General features: G+C 40.1%; 2 protein-coding genes and 1 long non-coding RNA gene across 3 annotated transcripts; 2 read left to right on the top strand and 1 right to left on the bottom strand.

Moving 5' to 3' along the window:
- The first annotated feature begins 1570 nt into the window (after positions 1-1570).
- Positions 1571-4770, top strand: LOC136444360 (uncharacterized). The gene is made up of 2 exons (XR_010757251.1): positions 1571-2228; positions 3189-4770. It is a non-coding gene; the product is annotated as an uncharacterized lncRNA (long non-coding RNA).
- Positions 4121-13729, bottom strand: LOC136444359 (serine palmitoyltransferase 1-like). The gene is made up of 15 exons (XM_066441874.1): positions 13612-13729; positions 12376-12483; positions 11869-11963; positions 11329-11422; positions 10917-10989; positions 10379-10511; positions 9935-10064; positions 9416-9505; positions 8905-9012; positions 8305-8400; positions 7897-7993; positions 7486-7540; positions 6930-7044; positions 6380-6453; positions 4121-5923 (listed from the first exon to the last, which is right to left on the bottom strand). Exons 1-15 carry the CDS (start codon positions 13675-13677, stop codon positions 5833-5835), a joined length of 1425 nt encoding a protein of 474 aa, XP_066297971.1. The 5' UTR covers positions 13678-13729; the 3' UTR covers positions 4121-5832.
- A 588-nt stretch (positions 13730-14317) lies between these two features.
- On the top strand, positions 14318-22287 carry LOC136444358 (FGGY carbohydrate kinase domain-containing protein-like). The gene is made up of 15 exons (XM_066441873.1): positions 14318-14542; positions 15057-15168; positions 15888-16039; positions 16415-16503; positions 17054-17169; positions 17493-17621; positions 17838-17941; positions 18106-18213; positions 18520-18581; positions 19138-19294; positions 19778-19852; positions 20052-20172; positions 20720-20814; positions 21110-21171; positions 21513-22287. Exons 1-15 carry the CDS (start codon positions 14354-14356, stop codon positions 21592-21594), a joined length of 1653 nt encoding a protein of 550 aa, XP_066297970.1. The 5' UTR covers positions 14318-14353; the 3' UTR covers positions 21595-22287.
- The last annotated feature ends 263 nt before the right edge of the window (positions 22288-22550 follow it).

Raw genomic sequence — 22550 nt, 5'->3', positions numbered from 1 at the left:
AGGTACGGACGTCAAACGGAATGTTTTCATTTTAGAATTGGGTCATTTCATTGACCCAATTTCAACCTTGCCCTCTCAAGGGCGTGTGTACACCAACATAGGCACGGACGTAGGACGGAAAAGTTTTCATTATAGAATTTTGGGTCATTCCATTGACCCAATTTCAACCTTGCCTTTTCAAGGGCGTGTGTACACTCATATAGGCACGGACGTCGAACGGAAAAAGTTTTCATTATAGAATATTGGGTCATTCCATTGACCCAATGTCAACCTTGCCTTTTCAAGGCCGTGTGTACACCCATATAGGCACAGACGTCGAACGGAAAAAGTTTTCATTATAGAATTTTGGGTCATTCCATTGACCCAATGTCAACCTTGCCTTTTCAAGGCCGTGTGTACACCAATATAGGCACAGACGTCGAACGGAAAAGTTTTTATTATAGAATTGGGTCATTCCATTGACCCAATTTCAACCTTGGCTTCTCAGGGGCGTGTGTACACCCATATAGACACGGACGTCAAACGGAAAAGTACTTCATTTTAGAATTGGGTCATTCCATTGACCCAATTTCAACCTTGTCTTCTCAAGGGCGTGTGTACACCCATATAGGCACGGACGTCAATCGGGAACTGTTTTTATTTTAGCATTGGGTCATTCCATTGACCCAATTTCAACCTTGGCTTGTCAAGGGCGTGTGTACACCCATATAGACACGGACGTCAAACGGAGAAGTACTTCATTTTAGAATTGGGTCATTCCATTGATCCAATTTCAAACTTGGCTTCTCAAGGGCGTGTGTACACCAACATAAGCACGGCGTAGGACAGAAAAATCTTTGATTTTAGAAACGGGTTATTCCATGGACCCAATTTCAACTTTGGCTTCTCAATGTAGTGTGTACACCCATATAGGTACGGACGTCAAACGGAATGTTTTCATTTTAGAATTGGGTCATTCTATTGACCCAATTTAACCTTGCCCTCTCAAGGGCGTGTGTACACCAACATAGGCACGGACGTAGGACGGAAAAGTTTTCATTATAGAATTGGGTCATTCCATTGACCCAATGTCAACCTTGCCTTTTCAAGGGCGTGTGTACACCCATATAGGCACGGACGTCAAACGGAAAAGTTTTCCTTTTTTTGAATTGGGTCATTTCATTGACCCAATGTCAACATTGCCTTCTCAAGGGCGTGCGTACACTCATATAGGCACGGACGTAAGACGGAAAAGTTTTGATTTTAGAATTGGGTCATTCCATTGACCCAATGTCAACCTTGCATTCTCAAGGGCGTGTGTACAGCCATATAGGCATGGGCGTCAAATGGAAAAGTTTTCATTTTAGAATTGGGTCATTCCATTGACCCAATGTCAACCTTGGCTTCTCAAGGTCGTGTCTACACCCATATAGGCACGGGCGTCAAACGTAAAAGTTTTCATTTTAGAATTGGGTCATTCCATAGACCCAATTTCAACCTTGCTTTCCGGCAAGGGCGTGTGTACACCTATATAGGCACGGACGTCAAACGGAAAATCCTTTCATTTTAGAATTGGGCCTGTTTTCATGAAGGTTGCCTCCAGAGTGCCGAAGCCACCGTCTTCTTTGGGCTTCTCCAACTTTTCCCGGAACTCAGCCCTCTTAGTATGTCTCAACTGCTTCTGAGCATATACAAATTAGCTTACCGCAGCGAGCACAGACACTTTTGGTGACGTATGCCCGGTAGGTGTCGTCTGTTTCGTACTGGGCGCCCAGTAAGGATCAGTAAGGAGCCGGTTAATTTGCACTGCATGACAAATTATAAAATAAGAAAAGTATTCTAACATATCTCTGGATAGAACGTGAAGATTGACCACACTTCCGCGTTCGGCCGCAAGCCCTTCTGCTACGACCCGGAAGTAAATTACGCCTGATAATGCTGAAACGGTAGCACGGAAACCCCCATGCAGTGCGAAATCTACGACAGAATTTAACACAAGAAGGCTCATTTGGGGCCAACTTTGAGTGTGCAAGTCTCGTTCGAAAATTATATTTGGATCTCCAAGTGTATCGCAGGACCTTGGACAGCTTCTTGACATTACGGGGACACATTTATATGCATGATTTGGCCTTTCGTGCGAGATCTATTGAGTTTTTACGCGACCATGTCTTGTGCCTCAAATCGGCGCGTAACACAGACATTTTCTCCTGACAAACTTAAATTGCTTGTGGAGGAGGAAAAGATTCCCGGTAAGTTTCTGCAATACAACATTTACATTACCTTCCTCAGAGTGTATAGAGAAGAGTTTTGAATGATTTGATATACAATTCAAAACGAATACAAATGAATGTTAAAAAAATTCGAATGTATCTGGGGAGGGGGGCAGTGAATAAAAAATGCTTGTGTTTACATAGTATTGATACAACTTGACACACAGGTATTGATTAATTTCAACCCTTGATAATAGGGCAAAATATGCAGAACATAATATCGTTGGATTTGTGATGTTGCTGCATTGACGCTCTGTTTCTTATAGTGGAAGTGGAGCAAAGAGTGTTCTGTTGCCCACAATGTTGAAAGTAGAATTGACTCTTTATAATGTTAACACACGCACTACCGTATTTTCTCGATTAAAGTACGCACCCCAATTAAAGTACGTACCCCTGCTTTGGGGCTTCTTCTAGATAAATTTGCAAAACTGAAACGTAAAGTCAAAAACCCCAAATAAAGTACACACCCCTTCTCCACTGATCTTGAACACATTTTGAACAGGATGAATTCAAATTTATAGTGTTCCTTCTATTATCTCCAGGTCATTTTTCTTATATCAAGGACTTCTACATAATACCATTCCTTAGATTCATAAAAGATTCTCTTGTTTACTCTGCCAGCATCGTCTCAACAAACTTAAGGATTGCCTACGACAAGTTACAAATTGGCAGGTATTGAGCCATGTATTGTTTCACCCCAGCTGGGTTCCTGGTTTGATTAAGCGAGGGTTTGAGTTTGAGGTCCTTTTCCAATTTGTCCTGGCAAAAACCTCAAATAAAGTACGCACCCTGACTTTAGCAATAATTTGTGGTGCCTTTTGAATTTTGAAATGTTTAAAAAGTGCGTACTTTATTCGAGACAATACGGTATATATATAGAGATAGAAGTTTATGATTCTTCGATATTTTTGTCTTCATATTGTCTACATATTGTTTCAGATAACTTGCATTCTTGCAACCTGAGTGTCCGTGTTGTGAGGGACATTATCAACTACATTGAAAATGCAGAGTTCACGATGTCAAGAAAGCTGCCAGCCGTCTTGACCTGTATTGACCCCAGATTAAAAGACAGGTTGCAGCTGACTTGTTTTCAAATCAAGAGGCAGATGCTGACATATTCCAAAAGGGCCGAGAAGGATGAAGCTGTCTGGGACATGATTCTCCCATGTCTTCAGATCAAGGACAAAGAGTATGTCGGAGAAACGTGCAACAAACATGGCATCAACAGGAGTGTTTTAGATGGCAACGCAAGTCTTTCCACCATCCCTGTACTTACAAACAGGATTGTATTGGAGCTGCGTGCATTCAGAGTGGCAACAGGCAGTACATGGGAAACTTTCTCAAAATGGTTCCAGAACCTTGGGGAGAAACAAGTGTATTCAACATCACTCAGGAAGTCTGTGGAAACCCTTCATGATAGAAGGGCAGAGCTGGGAAGGTGCAAGTTGCTGATACACAATGGCAATGTCTACAGGGATGTGGAACAGCTGTTGGAAGAAAGGTATGTCTGCCCCAGGAGATGCCTAAAGGCAAAGACACCCCAAATTACACAGAAGAGACCTTCAAACTCAAAGAAAGTTGTGAAGAGACTGTTACGGAAGACGCAAGCAGAGAAGAGGATGCTACAAGCTGAACTTGCTGAAGAGAAAGTTTCAGCGAAAATAGCAAAAAAATAGTTGAAAAATAACGACTCCTGATGACTCCTGACTATGCTATGATGATGAATTTGAACTGTTTTGTAACCCTTGTTACATGTTCTATGCACATGCAGAATTTGAGCAATGTATGAGTAATCTGGTTTATTTTAAAAATGTATTTGGAACCTCAAATATGTCTTCTGCACGGAATGTGAAAGAGAAGAAAATGTCTGGTATCTTGCACCCATTTTTATTCCATGGAATAGCTCTAATCAGAACTGGAAATACAGTGGTGGCAAGGTGTACAATCACTACAATGTAAAAATGCACCACATGAAAGATGTACCAAGAGAAAACACACACAACTGCATCTGCTTGGAGATAAGGCATGCAAAATGACCAACAATAAGATGCACCTTGAACAGACTATAACGTTACCTAATATTTACATGTTAGACCAGTGAAAAAACACTTAAGCCAATACCACAAACACAATGTAAAGGTGACGTGTACTGTACGATGTACATACAGAAAAGTCTCAACACTAATCTTCTTAATACTATATGAGGCCACATCAACTTTTCATGGATGATATTTGCAAGCACATTCACTCTGATGCCTATACTACAAAAGATGAGTAAAAATGTGCATGTTGCAAAACTTCTGAAATACAATGTAGGTTACTTTGCCACAGAATGGACCATACTTATCCAGGCTTTTATGCATATTCAAATGAGACTTGTGGTCTAGATCCTTGGTTTCATTCCTAAAACAGAATTTTTCTGATCTAATTCAACATGAGATTCCTTATATATTAGCAACATACTACATTATGTAGTACAGCATTTGCTATTTGTTTTAAAAATTAAATGACTTTCCTCAAATATGTGTTTGTATCAATTTGTTTTATGGTAAGGCACTTGCAGATATTTCAATAACTAGTCTAGTTAAGTAGTTCTTACGTACATAGAAATACGAGACCAAAAGACTGCTAACCCTTCAGGTTTAGTAAACAATAACGCAAACAATAACAAAAACTTGGCCTAACATACAGTCATTATTTCTTTAACTTGGTCCCATATCAAACACCTCAATGAAATAAAAATACTATTCTATAAAGAGAAAACAAATGTTCACAGAAACACATCTAATTCGTGCTGCCAATTTACAAACACTTTTTACTAGCTTTGCAATTCACCAAAATTATAACAAAATTATACATGTATTTATATCCCTGTAACATCTACCTAGTTGCAACTGACAATATTTCAACATACACATGTATGTATGTTTAAGATAAAAGTTATTTTGGGTTAACTCTAGTGTCTTTAAGTGTGACAATAGGTATAGTGGCTTTTGTACATTAACCCTACTGACAATACAAATGCATTGTGTAGATGAGTAGCAACCCTCTTAAATGGAAGAGCATTTGTCAAAATTAGTGTACATAAAAAGTGCAGAAGTGTAACAATCCCTCAAATATTGTACTTTGCATAAGACAAACATTCAATAAAGACAGTAATCTTCAAAACAGATTGAAGTTATACTTCGTCAGCAAGTTTGTAGTGAGAAATGATTTTGAGCCCTTATCATTTATAGAAAAGGAAAGAGTCTAAATATTTCACCAAAAACTTAAATACCGAAATATTTTCCTATTTTAACATGTTTCAACAAAATCCTAATATGATATGCTAGAGAAATCTAACTAAGTTACTAAGTCAGAAATTACCCATCGAAAAGATGGGTCATCAAGTCACTGGCAAACACCCGGAGTCTAGTATCTATATGTTTGTATGCTATTTTCACTATGCAGTTCCTAGGTCTACTGCAAAATGACATCTACTGACATGAAGCCTGTTGAGGCACAAAGCCTACAACAAACATCTACAGTCATTAATTCTGTTTAGTAAATTTGGATATACATGTAGTGACGTTCTAGTGTTAACTTATAAAACTGTCTTGGCCACATTTGCGATGATGGAGGTTGCGTGATCGATGTCGTCTTCTGTCAGCTCTACATTCACAGCTACTCGAATGCTGGGGGAGGAAAATAGGCATGAAAAACTTTATCAAGCTTTAAATGTGACTAGATCAGGTGGCTCCAATAACTGAATGCTGGATCCTTTGAAGAAGAAATCAAAGAAGCAGTAGAATTTGAGTAGAAAAAACAGTTATTTGGTTTTCACATTCAGATGGAAACATAAAAGCCTGTAGTAAATGTAGAGGTAGCAGTACATCATATCACCACAGTTCTAGCCAGAGAGCTGAATTGATGTTGTAACATTACAAAATATGACAGTTAACAATACAAATAGCATAATGGATCAATATCTAGACATGCAAATCTTAAAATAGAAATAGAGATACTTGACCCTCTCCCTGCTGCCTAGCTCTGTAACCAACAGAGAATTGGGTGCCAAACAGCTACTTCAGAGTGCTAAAGGTTAAAATAAGTGTAATAGATAAAATATTTGAACAGAGAAGACGTCTTACCTGGGAGGCGGCACCAGGTGTTCCTCCTTCTCCAGGAAGCGTGCCACAGTCAGAGCCACGCCCTGATTCATACACTGGAAGGATATATATCTTCATTATATGACATCATCTTGTTTGTTGCACATAACTGTTAAATTGCAATTCAGCATAACACACCAATTTTGGACAGAAAGTACAAGCTGCATAAGACCAGACTTTAAGGTTTCATCTAATCACACCTACTCTTTTTGATATATTGTGGTAGGATTTATAACATGCTCAAGGTGTGCCTCTCCTAAAACATGGGGCACCCCACCCACGAGGATGTTCCTAAATCCCTAGCCAAAGCTAGGTTCTCATTTTCACCAGAGTTGAGTGGAGAAATTGGTGTAATGTGCCTTTCTCAAGAGCACAACATTGAGGCCTGCTAGGGGTTCGAACCCAGAACCTTTGGATTTTATGTCAACAACCCTAACCACAACTTGCCACCAGTAATTATTTTTTGGGGCAAATTATATTCCCACATTATCCTGAGTCATTGCTGATACTATCCCCACTTTAATTTCCTTACCTCATTGCAGATAGTCTCCAGCTTTGTTGTGTCCTCGGTACGACTAGACGGTGCTGCCAGCTGCAGGTGCATGATGGGGGATATGGGCTCTCCACATACTTTCAGTCCTGGAATACTGTACAAACAGCACACAACAGGTCAAAGGGCAGAAAAAAATAAAAAGGCCAAAGGGCAGAGACAATAAAAAGGTAAACGGGCAGATGTAATGTGGAGAGTATACTTGAAACTTCACAAAAACATTCTATTGAAATGGAAGGAGGAAAATTACGGTCAAATGACAATCAACATCAGGGCTGTCTCTAGAACTTGTCCTTCTGTCCCGGGACAGAAATTCTTGGGATGGATAACATTTTTACCTCATTCATCCCAAAAAATCTGAAGTTCATGACATGAAATTGATGAAAATATATTTTTGTAAGCTTACAAATGACACATTAAACAAGAAAATTCAAGAACATGGACTCCCAAACAATGAGTGCGATGGAAAGAAATCAAACCTGGAGACAGCCCTGATCAGAAGAATTTTTTTTACAGAAGAAACTTGTGTGTGTCTTACCTTGACAATTTAGCATGCAGCCACTTGCATCTTGTCCTCAGCTCCTCAAAGATACCTGAAGAGCAGTGAAAAATGTTGTTTGAATATTGTACACTACCTGAATTACAGTTAGGGAATTTCTCTTACAATTTTGTACCATTTGATCTGGGAAGCAACCTTAGCAGTTTGTGCCTTTTAAAGCATATCTTAAATACTGTTAGTAATAACATACAGACAGCAAGTTTCAGTGCTACCAACCTTGCATCATTAAGTATGGTCAAACAACATTTGAAATAAGGCATGGAGCAACAGTAACTAGCTGCAACAGTATGCCTGTCAAGTTGATGTGTTTTACTGAGATTATTTCACTTGTTGATAACCATTATTAGATACATGTACAACCTTCCCCCCCTAAACAATATTAGACCTTACCAGGTTTCTCTTCCATGATCAGGAGAGCCTCGGAAGCTGCCACTGACAGCATGGGGGGGAGAGAGGCTGAGAAACAGTAGCCCTGTCCTGACAGACGCTGGGGTTGGGGGAAACATACTTTGTTTAAACCATTGAAGTCATTCCAGTCCGAAATGGAGCTTGTGTCCCCTATGCAAGAATAGACTCTTCCACAGGAACTGCCATGCATTCAGAAAACATATTTCAATCAAAATGCTTTCTGACTGACCTGAAACCAGTCCTCCTGCGTTGTTGAAATAAATAAATCAGGCAACAGTTATTTCTTGTCATTTTCTAGGTGTTTGCTGTTGTTCTAGCCAACTGATTTACCACTTGCGCTAAATGCTTCATATTGTGCCGACAGATGGTCGGAAGACAAAAGCAACTTACCTGATGGTCGATAACAAAGGAGTCTCCACAACAGAAACCACCAATAGATGCCAGGGACATCTCCATGTTAGCACTGATCAGGTCTATGTCTTCTATCTGCGGAGGAACATGGTTACAAGAGTGACGATTCCTTATGTTTTTTACAAGTGTCACAATGGTTTATTTCTAATAAAAATAAAGTCTCTAGCGTACTTATTGTTTCCGTCCCACTCATTGTTTGGGAGACCATGTTCTTAAATCTCATTAAATCTTTCATTTAAAGCTTACAATAAGACATTTTTTCTCAATTTCATATCATGAAGATCAGACTTTTTTGGATGGATGGGGTGAAAATTTTTCTGTCCCAAAAGCAAAATTTCCGTCCCTGGATGGAAGGTCGGGCCCTGTAGACAGCCTGATCTGAGACAGTATCCCATCCGATTACAGCTACTGAGTCTAGATCTCTTTCGTCCTCTCCTATCTCTGCTTGCAAAAGAGACTTGGCAGCTATAAAAGGATTGGACACCAGGCTACTAAAAGCAGCCTAGTTTCAGCCATCGGGCTGAATTGTTAGGCTTGTGAACATAATCAACGAGTAAACCAACATACAATCCAACTCACCGGAACACCGAAGTGCTCTGTGACCCCCCTGCCGTTGTCCCCCAACACACCGAAGGACGCACTCTCCTCGATAAAGATTCGGACTTTGTATTTGTATTTCAGTTCAACCTAGAACAAGAGAACACAAACATTGCTTTTCTTTGTAGATGTAGAATTATTTCCTGAATACGATTTACATGCTTGCAATGTGCAGTCCACATAAAAGCTGCTAGAAAAGGGTTGTAATGTTTAAACAGATTCTAAAGTCTGGACCAAATATGTGTCCACTTTTCTTTAGGCCAAGGACTGGCAACAACAAAAATGAAAATCTAGGTCTAAATCTTCACTTCCCTGTTCACACACAGCAAAAAACAACTAAGAAACCAGAGCCTTTTGGCAGGGGTTACAAGAACTCTATGAAAGTAGTCCTCAAGGGCTGACGAGAATTTTGTAAAGATGAAATGAAGGCACAGACAAACAAACAGAAACAGCATAACAAATGTGCCATAAGGTCAAAGCCTGCAGTACTGACCAGTTTTGGCAGGGGGACAATGTCTCCGTAGTTCAGGTAGATCCCCTCCACCAACACAAACCTCCTGGTGACGGCAGCCTTCTTGGGATCCTGAAGGGAGAACCGTATTCAACAAAACACATCAGCAACATTGAAATAAAACTTTCCCTCCAACACTGGGTAGAGAAGTCATCAAATTTTTCTATGATCCTTAAGCCTATCTTTAATAATGACCCATGGTGGCGTAACGGTTAGGGTGTTTGGCCAAGAACAATGGGTCCTGGGTTTCAATCTCCTGATGTGCCACCGATGTTGTGCTCTTGGTGTAAAAATGGGTACATGACTTTGGTTGGGGAGTTTAAAGGCGAAAGGTGAAAGGAGAGGAATGGGCTCCGTCTTCCAATACCGTGCCCTACACAGAGTGGATAACAACCCACTGCCCCTACTGCTCCCAAAAAGGCTATGGGACTACCTTTACCTCTACCTTTTTCATAAATGACCCACAGAAAAGAAAATTATCTAACAGAAGTTTTCCCACACCTTCTTGTCGTCCTTAGCCTGTTCCTTGAGTAGTCGCTCCAAGTCTTCCATGTCGTTGTGCTTGAAGTACACCACTTTGCTGCGAGAGGCCAGCAGGCCTTTCTGGATGGCAAAGCAGGCTCCCTCATCACTAGAATGGGTGGTGGTGAAGAGGGAAAAGGGCAAAGTAAAATACAATACATCTGTACATCGCTAGATGAATTATTTGTTTGAAGAAAAGAAACTTCTTCGTTTCCACAACTTGCGAAAATAATCTACAACTTGTTACCAATCAAAAACTGGCTGAAACAATTGCAAAAGAAGACAATATATTGCAACTGTTATGAAAGTGACATTAAGAATTATACAAAAAAGTTTGTTCCTACTCCCATATCAGATCTAGTGTTTAAGAAGATATTATTTGAATATTTGACTTTGTGTAGCAACAAGGCAAATGTGTCGTACCAGAAGACAATGTCGCCTCTTTTGGAGTAGGCAGGGATAGCGCTGGCAATGGTGGCAAAGCCGTAGGCATAGAGGATGGCCTCTTCTGTTCTCGTGAACTTGGCAAGTTTATCCTCAAGGTCAAGGTGAACATCTGCAAGGAGGAATAAAAAAGAAAGTATGAAAGAAGAAAGTATTTGGTAATTATAAACTGGAAACTTGTTATGTCGCATTGTTTCGGAAATGAAACTATTGCCACGTTTGTTCAATGTTTGTTGCTTTCTTTCTTTATTCATTTATTGGTTGGGCTGTTCAGCACACTTTACCAGCGTTTGTTTCATTGAGACACAACTTTACTTAAATCTGACATTTCTAGATGGATGCTTTCAGACATTAGGATCTAACATATCTAGGCACTTCCATTATTCAGTAGTCTCTTGACATGATGTTGTCTTTCCTTATAAAAAGGACAAAAATGAACTAGATAAGAAGACATCATATTCATACTAATTCATTCTCTTATTCTTTTTAGTTATTAATTATAAAGTTTTAGACTTACCCACTGTTCCATAGAAGCCTCTGGGTCCACAGGATCCAACCCCGTACTTGTACAGAGCTGTATTGGCGGCTTTCTACAGGGGAGAAGAGAAAAATACATGTGAAAAATAGAAAACTTTAATGGACAGTATGTTGGTTAAGAATGTTTACATGTACATGTGGTATTCATAGCTCATTGTAGTCACCATCAAAGCTTAAGTTTAGTCTACTATAATTGTTACCAATCAATAGTAATGAATATAATAACTGGTAATTATCATCATACAACTTAACAACTTTATAGTTACAATTAAAATGAATTGAATACAGCAAGCAAGTGAAATAACGAAAGTATGGGTGACATGAAAAGCATAATAAATTCATGGATCCCAAAAACTAGAGGGTCTAGCAAACAAATGTTTCATTTGTCTCACCTCAATCCGTTTATTACCCAGCATGCCTAGGAAGTTGAGGGTGGCCAGGTTCAGACACTCCTTCCCATCCACCACGACCTTTAACCCCGCTTTCCTGCAAACCACACACAATCAACACCAGATCATGACTACGTACTCATAACATTTTGCTGGGTGAACAAATGGCTATATAAGTAACACTGGTTCTATACAGTAAATGTAAATTACTAGTAGGTGTAGACGTAAATGTACATGAACTTATCGAAAATCACATATCTAACATATTACAGGCTAGTAGTAAGACTATACACATGTAGGATAAAACTTCACAAGACTAATTTTGCTATCACAAAAATACATCTTGCTCTTTTTGACATACAACATGTACATGTAGGCAGTGATATGTGCTGATGCTCCCTTCCTTTAATGGAAACTTTAACCTTAACCTTCTGCATGCTTAGGTAGCCATTTGGCACCAAATTTGCATTGGCTATAAGTGGCTATGCAGCAGGGAGAAGGTTAACATAACCCAGCATCATAAACCATCCCTATAGTACTGACCCAGACACGACCCGTGGGTGAAGTGCAGGGTGGTCTTCAGGGGTGTCAGGAACCAGTGGCTCCGGCTTCCACTCAGCCAACAGGTCCTCTTTCTCCTACAGGAACATTACATTCATTCATTCAAGTTCTAACTGAAGCATTTGATGATTGTACGCCAATACTTTCCTCCAAAATACTATATTTTTTTGACAGATGGCAATATGAAGACAAATTTAAATACTGGTAAGTCTGCTATTGTAAAGACAAGCAACTGACAGCACAAGAATTGCCTGGATATATAAAAACTGTATTTCTTATGTAATTATACAAAATAATCTCTTTTATACAAATCTACTTCCTAGGTTGTTTGACATTTTTTACTCTGAGCAGAAAGTAAGCAAGAAGTTGAGATGGAAAATTACAATATACCTACTGTAGATCCAAATGTCTTGCCTGGATGTCTAGCATCTACATTTCTATCATAGATCCAACTGTTTTAAAAATTGAACTGTTTTTAGCCGAGTTCACCTTCTCCGTGAGCTGCACCCTCTCCTGGATCCTGTAGCTCTTAGAGAACAGCAGGCCGATGATCCACACTATCAGCAGCACCTCAATCACTATGTGGTACACTGGGGCCTGGGGGAAAATCAATGAAGATTAAGCAGTCATTCTCAATTGAGGTGAAGCATACTGTAAATGCAGTGTTCGCAGTGGTTTTGAGTTCGCGGTTGAAACAATAGTAGTGCTACAGTCACTTGATGGAACAACTTTTTGCGGTGGTTTTAAGTTTGCGGTAAAGAGTTTGCCACAAAAAACGCGAACATTTCTGCATTTGCAGTTACTGTAATGCTATGTAGCTAGTAGTAGTGCAATGCAGCTTTGCTACAGCTCACATTTTCAGCCAAACACACCACGTCACCCCTACTCTTCACAAGTGTATTGGGGTCTTTTGCTTGCAAAGGCTTACGCCTGAATCTCCCTCATATATGGTGAATGCGAGCTTAACGTCACCATCTGAAATGACGGATGCAATCCCTTACAACATGTCCGGGCTGGGATACCCTAGGATCCAAATCTGGCCGATGGATCTGCAGAATTAGATCCAGATGGCCAAGCAGTGGGGCTGTATTACCATTGCAACACAGGGACATGCCTGATTGATAGTGATCTTACTTGGAATTGTAAGATTCCACTACCTGTATAACCTGTTAAAATCCAAATCTAGTGTAAAGTGCACACCAGAAAAGACTGTGAGATCTATGAAAATGGGAACAACACTTCACTAGATCAAGAACAAAAAAATTCTGTTGGGCAAACAATGAAGAATTACAGAAATAAAGTTCAAACTGTTAATCTGAAGAAAAAAATTACAACCATCGTACCCACCCCTCGCGATTGTTTTTGGTTTGTCCCTGACAACCCATGCGTTCGCGGCTGTGAGAGCCGGGTTGTCTATTTCATTTGTTTGTTGTCTATCTGTTTATCGTAAACAGCACGGCATAAAGGGTCTATTATCCACCATGGTTGATGATATATCATGTCGTATCTGATCTAAAAGCCGACTTGGAGAAAAATAGTATTACACAAGGCCAGGCTGACCCCCAGGGTAACAGGACGGTAAACATAACTCCCGTGCAACGTTGTGTAACGTCACTTTCGTACGTGAATCGCTGCTATACGCGATACCATACAAGTGAAACACGACCCTTATATAATAATATATCATATCAGCGATACATTGAAGTATTTCCATGCGAAATATACCTGCAGAAAGGCCTGTATCATTTGCATCATGTACCACGGTTCCACGATCACATCTTCCACCGCCATTTTGCTAGGTAAAGGTGAAAGGGTAAAGGGCACGGAGTCAGGCTGGTCAAAGGTCGCTTGGCGCGAAGTCAAACTTTGTTCGGTTGGTTTGTTTGTTGTTTGTTTGTTTGAACCTTTGTTTATTCATGATAAGCTCAAATCGCCACGCAGGCCGCTTTTGTTGTTCAGGGATTTTGTGAAATCGTAAGTAATCAGGACATATCTACAGTACAGATTACATGATTGATTGACTGATTGATTCAGTAATTAATTCATTCATTGGTTGATTGATTTATTACTTTCCCAGACTTCAAACCAACTTCATCACCTGTTTATATGGAAAAGATCTGAACTCTAGTAACGGGGAGGGTCCAACGTCTCATAAGGTAAGGTTTTAAGGAGATATGCATGGGTAGCTGCACATGATTAGTACACCTAGTTAATTGGACTAAACCTTCATGTATTAAATCACCACGAAGTTGGAGTGTGTGTTGAAGTTGGTAAGCCCCAACGGATAAAGATTTTTAAAATTGCACAATGTCTCCTTGTCAGACAACTTCGAAATGTTGATTTATAGGCGGATTCCCAACCATTCCTTTTAGTTTCCTTTAATGCCATATTCTACATTGTGCTTCTTCTTATAATCCAGGACAGCTAACAGTTCAATAATGTTTTTCAGCGTAGCGTAACTACCGGTATGAGTGATGCAAAGCGATTCTATGTGGGAGTTGACGTAGGTACTGGGAGTGCACGTGCGGCGCTCGTTGACGGAACGGGACGGGTACTGTCCACGGCAGTACATCCAATCCAGACATGGAACCCCCAACTAGAGTTCTACCAGCAGTCGTCAGAGGACATCTGGGCTGCCTGCTGCACGGTCGTCAAGGTGATACAGGAAGAAATCATTTGCCTTGTAGGGTGGCAAAAGAGGTGATTACAGAGTTAGGAAGCAGCTGCAGGGAGAAGGTTATCATCATCGTCATTACTGACTTCCTATCTACAGAGGTGGAGCATTTACGAAGATGATCCTCTAGCACCGGTTCACTCTAAATTATTTGACCATTTTGGTATTCATAACAACAGTGTTACGGATTTGGACTAATATATCAGAGAACCTACTACTTGTTTCAGGCAAGACACGAAATTTCACTGACTTTTCAGTCTGAAAAAGCTAAGAAATTGTAAAAAAGGAGTCTGTTGATTTGAGGACTTTAATCTGCCTACTATATAGATCTATTCTAGACATGAAGTATCTAATTTATTATTATTATAATAATCTTTAGCACAACGAAGTAGCCATTTGGCATCCATTCTCTATTGGTTACAGAGTTAGGCAGCAGGGAGAAGGTTAAAAAGGAAGAACACAAAGTATTCAGGTGTTTTATTTCTGCCATGTGCAGGAGGTGACCTCAGCGGTGGAGGTGACCCATGTGCGCGGGGTCGGGTTTGATGCCACCTGTTCACTGGTCCTGCTCGACGCAGAGGGCAACCCTCTCACAGTCAGCAAGTCAGGTATGGTTGACATCAACAACTAAAGGCTTAAGGATAACAAAGAAGAAACAAGAAGTCATTATAAAACAAATTAGACTCTTATAAAGGTTAGACTGCCAAGCCAAACGTTTAAAACAAATACACACCCTTCTGATGTTATTTAACATTGAACCATCAGAAACCATACTTCCATGGATCCAGCTCTTTATTCTTATCTGATCTTCTCACCAGGTGATTACATTAATCAGTGACTAATACCTGCTCATGACGTCACAATGAACACGGCAGGTGGTTCGGAACCTTACACAACGGCTTGCGAAAAACATTATTTGATGAGCAAACAGTGCTTAATTATTGTGATAACATTTGATTAAAGGACATAACAATATCTATTTCGTTTTCTTGTAAAAATTACGTTCTTTCCGAGCCGTTGCGCAAAGTTCCAAATCGGCTGCCATGTTCGTTGTGACGTCATGAGCAGGCAAGTCATTGATTAATGTAATTTCCTGGTGGGAAGAATCAAAAGCTGGAGGAATGATGTTTTCATGGTTCGATGTTCAATAACATCCGAAGTGTGAATATGTTGTGAAAATTTCTATGTTATTAAACAATAGTATTATGTTTTATGTAATTTCAGGAAATTCTTAATGTCGATGTCATTGGTGTCTTATGCCCTTTAACTCTTTTGGATGTGAGAAAAGAAATTTCGTAAAAAGCATTTCCTATGTTTCCCTGTGTAGGTGAGAATAAACAGAACATCATTCTTTGGATGGACCATCGAGCCATGGAGCAGGCAGAGAGAATAAATGCTACCCATCATGCTGTACTGAAATATGTAGGCGGGGCTGTCTCTCCAGAAATGGCACCTCCCAAACTACTCTGGCTAAAAGAGGTAAAATCATATGTTGTTATAGTGTATTCAGCAAAGTGAAATATAAACTCCACAGGAAATTCTGGTCTGGGATTTGATATTTTTTTGCCGATTTCTGATTGCTATGATCATTTTCGTACGGCCATAGGCACCACTGAGCCTTTTATTATCTCAACAGAAAGACAACATTCTGTGTTCCAATGTCAACTATTTACAACTTACAAATACTATCTGAAGTGTAACAATTAACATTTGAAGCACTTTAAACAGCCTGCTGCAAGTTAAATGTAGGCTATGTTGTAATCTGCATTTCATTTCTTTCTGAAATGGCTGTTGAATGTTTTTGTAATGATGGAGATTGTATTACATCAGTCTGTAACTTTTGTCTGTGAACAGAATCTTGTTGAGGCATGCTGGGAGAAGGCAGGTCACATGTTTGAGCTACCTGACTATCTGACGTGGAGGGCTACAGGAAGTGCTTCCAGGTCAGATTAACATTATTTCCTGCGTGTCAAATACTTTTTTTTGTTCCAACTTACATTCCTTGTGTTCTATCATCTTAGATTTTGATGAAAGTGTTACCAGTAGAATAAACCTGTAATAATACAAAGTCACATTAATAGATGCTTTAGTTGCAGTAACTTTTAAAGCTGTATTCATGTAAGCAACAGGGACAGGTCTGTTTGCATATGTGTGGATGGTATTCAACACCAAGTCTGTAAGCTTGTGTTTGGATGGTGCATCCACACACAAGTCTGTATGCTCATCTGTAGATAGTGTTCAGCACCAAGAACAGATCTGTTTTCCTGTGTGTGGATGGTGTTCAGCACCAAGGACAGGTCTGTTTTCCTGTGTGCAGATGGTGTTCAGCACCAAGGACAGGTCTGTTTGCCTGTGTGCACATGGTGTTCAGCACCAAGGACAGGTCTGTTTGCCTGTGTGCACATGGTGTTCAGCACTAAGGACAGGTCTGTTTGCCTGTATAAACTCACTTAATCATGTTTCAAACACGTTTTTCTCTCTGTTCTATTGCAGGTCCCTGTGTAGTCTGGTCTGCAAGTGGACGTACTCTGCATCTGACGAGTGGAGCGACAGTTTCTGGCAGGAGATTGGACTAGAAGACCTTGTTTCAGATAAATATGCAAAAATTGGTATTGAGTTGAACTCATCTACGTGTACATTTATAGTGCAATGATTGAGGCCCAGGGTAGTTGTAAAATCTGAAATGATGTATTATGATATCTTACCATCCTGCAAAGTTCCAGAAACAACTGATTGTTGTAGACAGTGTTCAGCACCAAGGGCAGGTCTGTTTGCTTGTGTGTGGATTAGGACTGTGTGACTGAAAGTAAAATCAGGTACAATACTTGCTGGTCCTAATTCATGGAGAAGCTCAAACTAATTAGCTAGTTGAGTAATCTTGACTCACTACCAGCCAATTCTACTATTTGATAATCCCCCTTCTTTCCCACAGGCTGTGAAGTACAGTCCCCTGGTGAGAGGATAGGGGAGGGGCTGACCAGGTCTGCTGCTTTGGATCTGGGGCTGGCAGAGGGGACAGCCGTGGGGACCTCACTCATTGATGCACACGCAGGGGGACTAGGTACTCGGGTTCAGCTTCTTCTTCAACTTACCGAGTTACTGATTTTAATAGTAATTCTCTGTCGATAAGTCTGTCAAAAGAGCGATTCAGTCATGAATGCATAAGCAGATTTTGCATGTTGACTTCTCTGTGGGTAGGCCTTGCTACTACTAGAAGTAAGTGATGTTGATAACACTTTTGTTATTGCAAGTTCTAGAGCAGTGTAATCTCTTTCAGGAATGGTTGGAGCAGATGTCAAAGGTCATGGCCTTTCATGTGAAAATCAACCAATCACAACTCGACTGTCCCTTATATGTGGCACATCATCCTGTCATATGGCAGTAAGTGAACTTTATCTAATATCCTAACAGTGGCCATAATATGTAGGTAACGCTAATTTGTTTCCCAATCAAACATTCTGCTACATTGAATATCACTAAGTCAAGATTTTTTTAATAGCATTTAGGAGGACTATGCCTGACCTTGAGTATTTCTTGACCTTCAGCTCAGTAAGGATGCCATCTTTGTGCCAGGTGTGTGGGGACCTTACTTCTCCGCCATGGTGCCAGGCCTTTGGCTTAATGAGGGAGGACAGAGTGCAACAGGAAAAGTGGTGAATAGAAAAAACATACTTTTAAAGCTTTTTCAGAAACATTTGATCCAACACAGAAAATCAAAGACATTATCAGCTTCTCATTATGGCCTTCTTCAGGATGACTGACCATACAGTAATGTGGCTTCAGTAAAGGGTCAAAGGTGCCAGGAAGTGTATACTGTTGAGTAAAGGTTGGCCCTTATGGGTGAAGGAAGATGGGAAAAAGGGGATAGGAATGGGATTAATTAGAAGAAAGGTAGGGGATTACCCACGTGAACTCTGACAAGAAGTGGTATTTCTAATGTAACTCTTATATTTTTGCAGATAGACCATGTTGTAGAGACCCATGCTGCTTTTCCAGAACTGAAGGAGAAGGCAACCAGCAGGTAGGAATATATCTTCCAGATGTGTCACAATTAAATGTGTACCCGTAGCTAATTATTTCAGCATTTTTATACAATAAGGCCATGTTGATTTGATTATGAGGATAACATCCTCTGGGATCCCCAAAACGTTTTCATGTTTGCAAATAAATTAAAAAAATTGGCCAATGAAAGTTGCCTACAGAATGAAATCTGTAAAATCTGTAATCTGATAAAAGTGGCTCCATGAAAAAGTGTCCCCCATGAAGAATTGTCCCCCATGAACTTCATGATGAAGAATTGTCCCCCATGAAAAATTGTCCCCCATGAAAAAGTGCCCCACATGAAAAATTATCCCTGATGAAGAATTATCCCCAATGAAAAATTGTCCCCCATGAAAAATTGACCCCATTAAAAAATCTCCCCCCTGAAAAATTAAGTGTGGGATTGGCACAACTTTGTGTGACACCCCCCCCCCACAACCACTTTTGTGCACTGCTTATTGTGTAACAACCATGTTCTCATACTGAAATACATCTTTCCTTGCTTCAAAATGATTTTGGATAACTATTTTTCTCAGTGGCAAGTCTGTCTATGAATACCTGAACACATACCTCTACGGCCTGGCATCAGACAAGCACCTCTCATCACCAGCCACTCTGGCCAGCGGTCTCCAGGTGTGGCCGGATTACCATGGCAACAGGTCACCCCTCGCTGACCCATCCCTCACAGGAATGGTAAGGTTCTACATCAAGGATTTCTCCTTTTCTGTATTCCAGTTTTCATGCTTTGTGCGGGTGTAGACATGGGCAAAACAATGTCCCAAACAAGTTACAACAGATTTACAACCACCTCATGCTTCTGAATGACAACCGTGAGGATGTGGGAAAAACAACCAACGGCAGCAAAATCAACTACTTGGGTGTAATATGAGAATACTTTGACAAGGGAACCCTATTTTTCTTTACAGTAAGCCTACGGCTTTGATCTAGTGATATATCAATTCTCACGAGTATGGTGATCTTTGTTGATGTTTCTGTCCTTCAGCACCAAGGACAGCAAGTGTGGTATAGCTGTTATTCAGTACCACAGACAGTTAGAGTGGTGTAGAGTTAGATGTAACTACTATCTATTTCTATATCTGAGCAGAAAAAAAGTAAGATAATTCTATTAGTTTGCTGGTATGCAACAAATGGTTTGAAAGAAAGTTTTCTTTGCAGATCTGTGGACTTCGTTTGAGCGCCGGCCTCCAAGACCTGGCACTCCTGTACCTGGCCACTGTACAAGCCCTGGCAGTGAGTTCTCCATTCAAATGTCATAGGACTATTGTGTGCAGAAAAAATTTTTCATTTTTTGGGGTATTTCTATCTTTACTCTCAAGTTTTTTTTAGAATATGGTGTAAATCTGAGGACCCCATTGGTTTTCGATGAACGTATCATAGCCCGACCCAAGTATACTATAAAGTGTTTCTGAATCATTTTCTCCAAATCCAGTATGGCACAAGACACATCTTGGAGGCTCTGCGAGGGGCTGGGCATGACATCACCACTCTGTTCATGTGTGGGGGGCTCAGCAAGAACCCGCTGTTTGTACAGACTCATGCAGATGTCACAGGTAAGAGTGGTCCATCTCTGAGAAATTTTCTGCTTCCTCACAACTTAACAATTTGGGCCTCCATTCCTCTAGATGGAGATCTGTGACCACAATTGGATTTATGCAATATTTTAAGGAATATCATGCAAAAATATGACTGAAGAGACAACAAAACACACAAAACAGAAAAAGATTTGTTTTTTATTGATGAAATTCGTTAAGCAGTCTGCAGGGCTTTTTCCAGCTTCAAATCTATTTTCCATCCAACTCACTGTTTGAGAGCCAAGGTTGTTAATATTTGTCGTTAAATCTCTAATTTTTATACTTTTGTACATTTTCATCAATTTTATGTCATGAAGTTTAGATTTTGGGGACGGATGGAGTGAAATTTTTGTCCGTCCCAACAAATAAATTTCCATCCTGGGACGGAGGAAGAGGTCCTGACGACAGCTCTGTCAAATCACTTTGTCTCAGCACAGTTGCCGCCACCCTAGTGGAATGCTTGTGTTACATAATATCATGACTGTTTCATTGTCATTTTTTCCATCTGAATTTTATTTTACCGTAGGTCTGCCTGTAGTTCTTCCAGCAGAGCCTGAGTCAGTGCTGGTTGGTGCAGCTATTCTGGGAGCTTACGCTTCAGGGGACTTCCCAACTATACAGGTCAGACCTGCTCAACTGTGGCATACAGTGGTCTCAGAACAGAACAAATCAAAGGCGTCTTGATCTGCACTTGTTGAATAGTGTAGGGTAACTCGGAACAATGGTGAAAAAGCTGTCAGTTCCCAGTTCCCACTCAAAAAAAAGTTGGTAGTACTCAATTTGCAAAACTTGTTTTGCCCTGAGGCTATTTACAGACTCAATTCAAAGCCAAAAGCCTAATTTTGAAATTTAGATTAATATATATCTTGTTGAATGTTGTTAGGTTTGATCAATACTGGTCCTTTTACATTCCCAGAGTGCAATGGGCTGCATGGCTAGGGCGGGGTCGGTGCTGCAACCAAGAAAAGAGGACAAAAGGTATGAGTTAAGTATTCAAAATTAATTTTGTAGCCCTGTTGCCATCCTGGATAGACCTACATGTACTCTGAGGTTTTTACAAAATACACAAGTACTGTGAAAATCTGTAGTGTCCGTACTCCTATTTGATCTGGACTCCAACAGTCACACATTCTCCCCAGCCATCAGAGCAAAAAAAAAACCTGTCGCCATTGGGGATGCTTCCATATGAAATTTACTGTATAGTCTTTATAATATATACCTAACTTCACAGTCTGCAAAACAGTGGCCTTTTAACATTAAAGAAGATTCTAATGACAACTTGTACTAGTAACCTATTATTATAAATTCTTCCTCTGCAGGTATCATGACAAGAAGTATGCTGTGTTCTTGAAGATGGTAGAGAACCAAAGAGAATATGCCAGCATCATGTCTAGTACATAGTATCACTGTTGGAACGCGAAGGATCGACTCGGAGACACATGCAGTGCCTGAGTAATGCAACTTAAAAGCGGAGGAACTTTTGTTCACAACATCGATGGTGGAGTCATCATGGAAAAAGACTGAAGGGGGAATCACATGACCCCAACTTCTACAATGATGTCATTGCCTTGATCTCATTAACATAACGTGATGAACACATAACATAACAATTAACATAGATAGGTACTGTAATTCTTGTTTCTTTCACTGTAACTTTATGTTCACTTTATGGTCACCTCTGTACTGTGAATTTATCATCATCGTGAAAAACCTGCTGTAATTATTAATGATTCCTTCACACATCTGTTCTGTAAATCACTTGCCGCCACCGTGAAGTTTAAGTTCAGTGAGTTTTCCTTACACAATGAAATTTTGCTACCGTGAAGATAAAGTGAATTAACGTTACAGTAAATAATAAAACAACTCAAGTGGCGTACAGTATCTTAGAATCTCAAGCTCCTTTTAAGAGGAACTATATATAAAAGGACAGGGAGAGGGACAGGGGAAGACATTATTTACTAGCAGTTGCTGCTTATTCAGTTGAAGTTGTTTGCATTGTTGGCTGTCTTCAAGATAAAAGATATTGTCACAAAATACACTGGTTAATCGAAAACCACAAAATTAATGACAGAAATAAAGACATCATTACACAATCAGTCATTTTCTTGCCCTTATTCAACTGTTCATTCATCAACAAGCTACGGTATGGCCTAATTTCAACAAAACATTTAAGGTGGTATTGGATCAGATTTGGTACAACCAAGGAGGTTATGGTACCTGTAATACAACAAAATGGCCCTACCATGACATCACAATCAACATGGCAGCCCCCATTGACATCAGGGTACATCAAAATAGGTTCAACTTCTCAAACCTGTAGTTATGCTTTTCGAAAAAGTATGCAGGCCCTCTTGATT

This window comes from Branchiostoma lanceolatum, chromosome 11 (genome assembly GCF_035083965.1).
Source record: "Branchiostoma lanceolatum isolate klBraLanc5 chromosome 11, klBraLanc5.hap2, whole genome shotgun sequence".
Lineage (NCBI taxonomy): Eukaryota > Metazoa > Chordata > Leptocardii > Amphioxiformes > Branchiostomatidae > Branchiostoma > Branchiostoma lanceolatum.
This window is presented reverse-complemented; position numbering and strand designations above follow the sequence as displayed.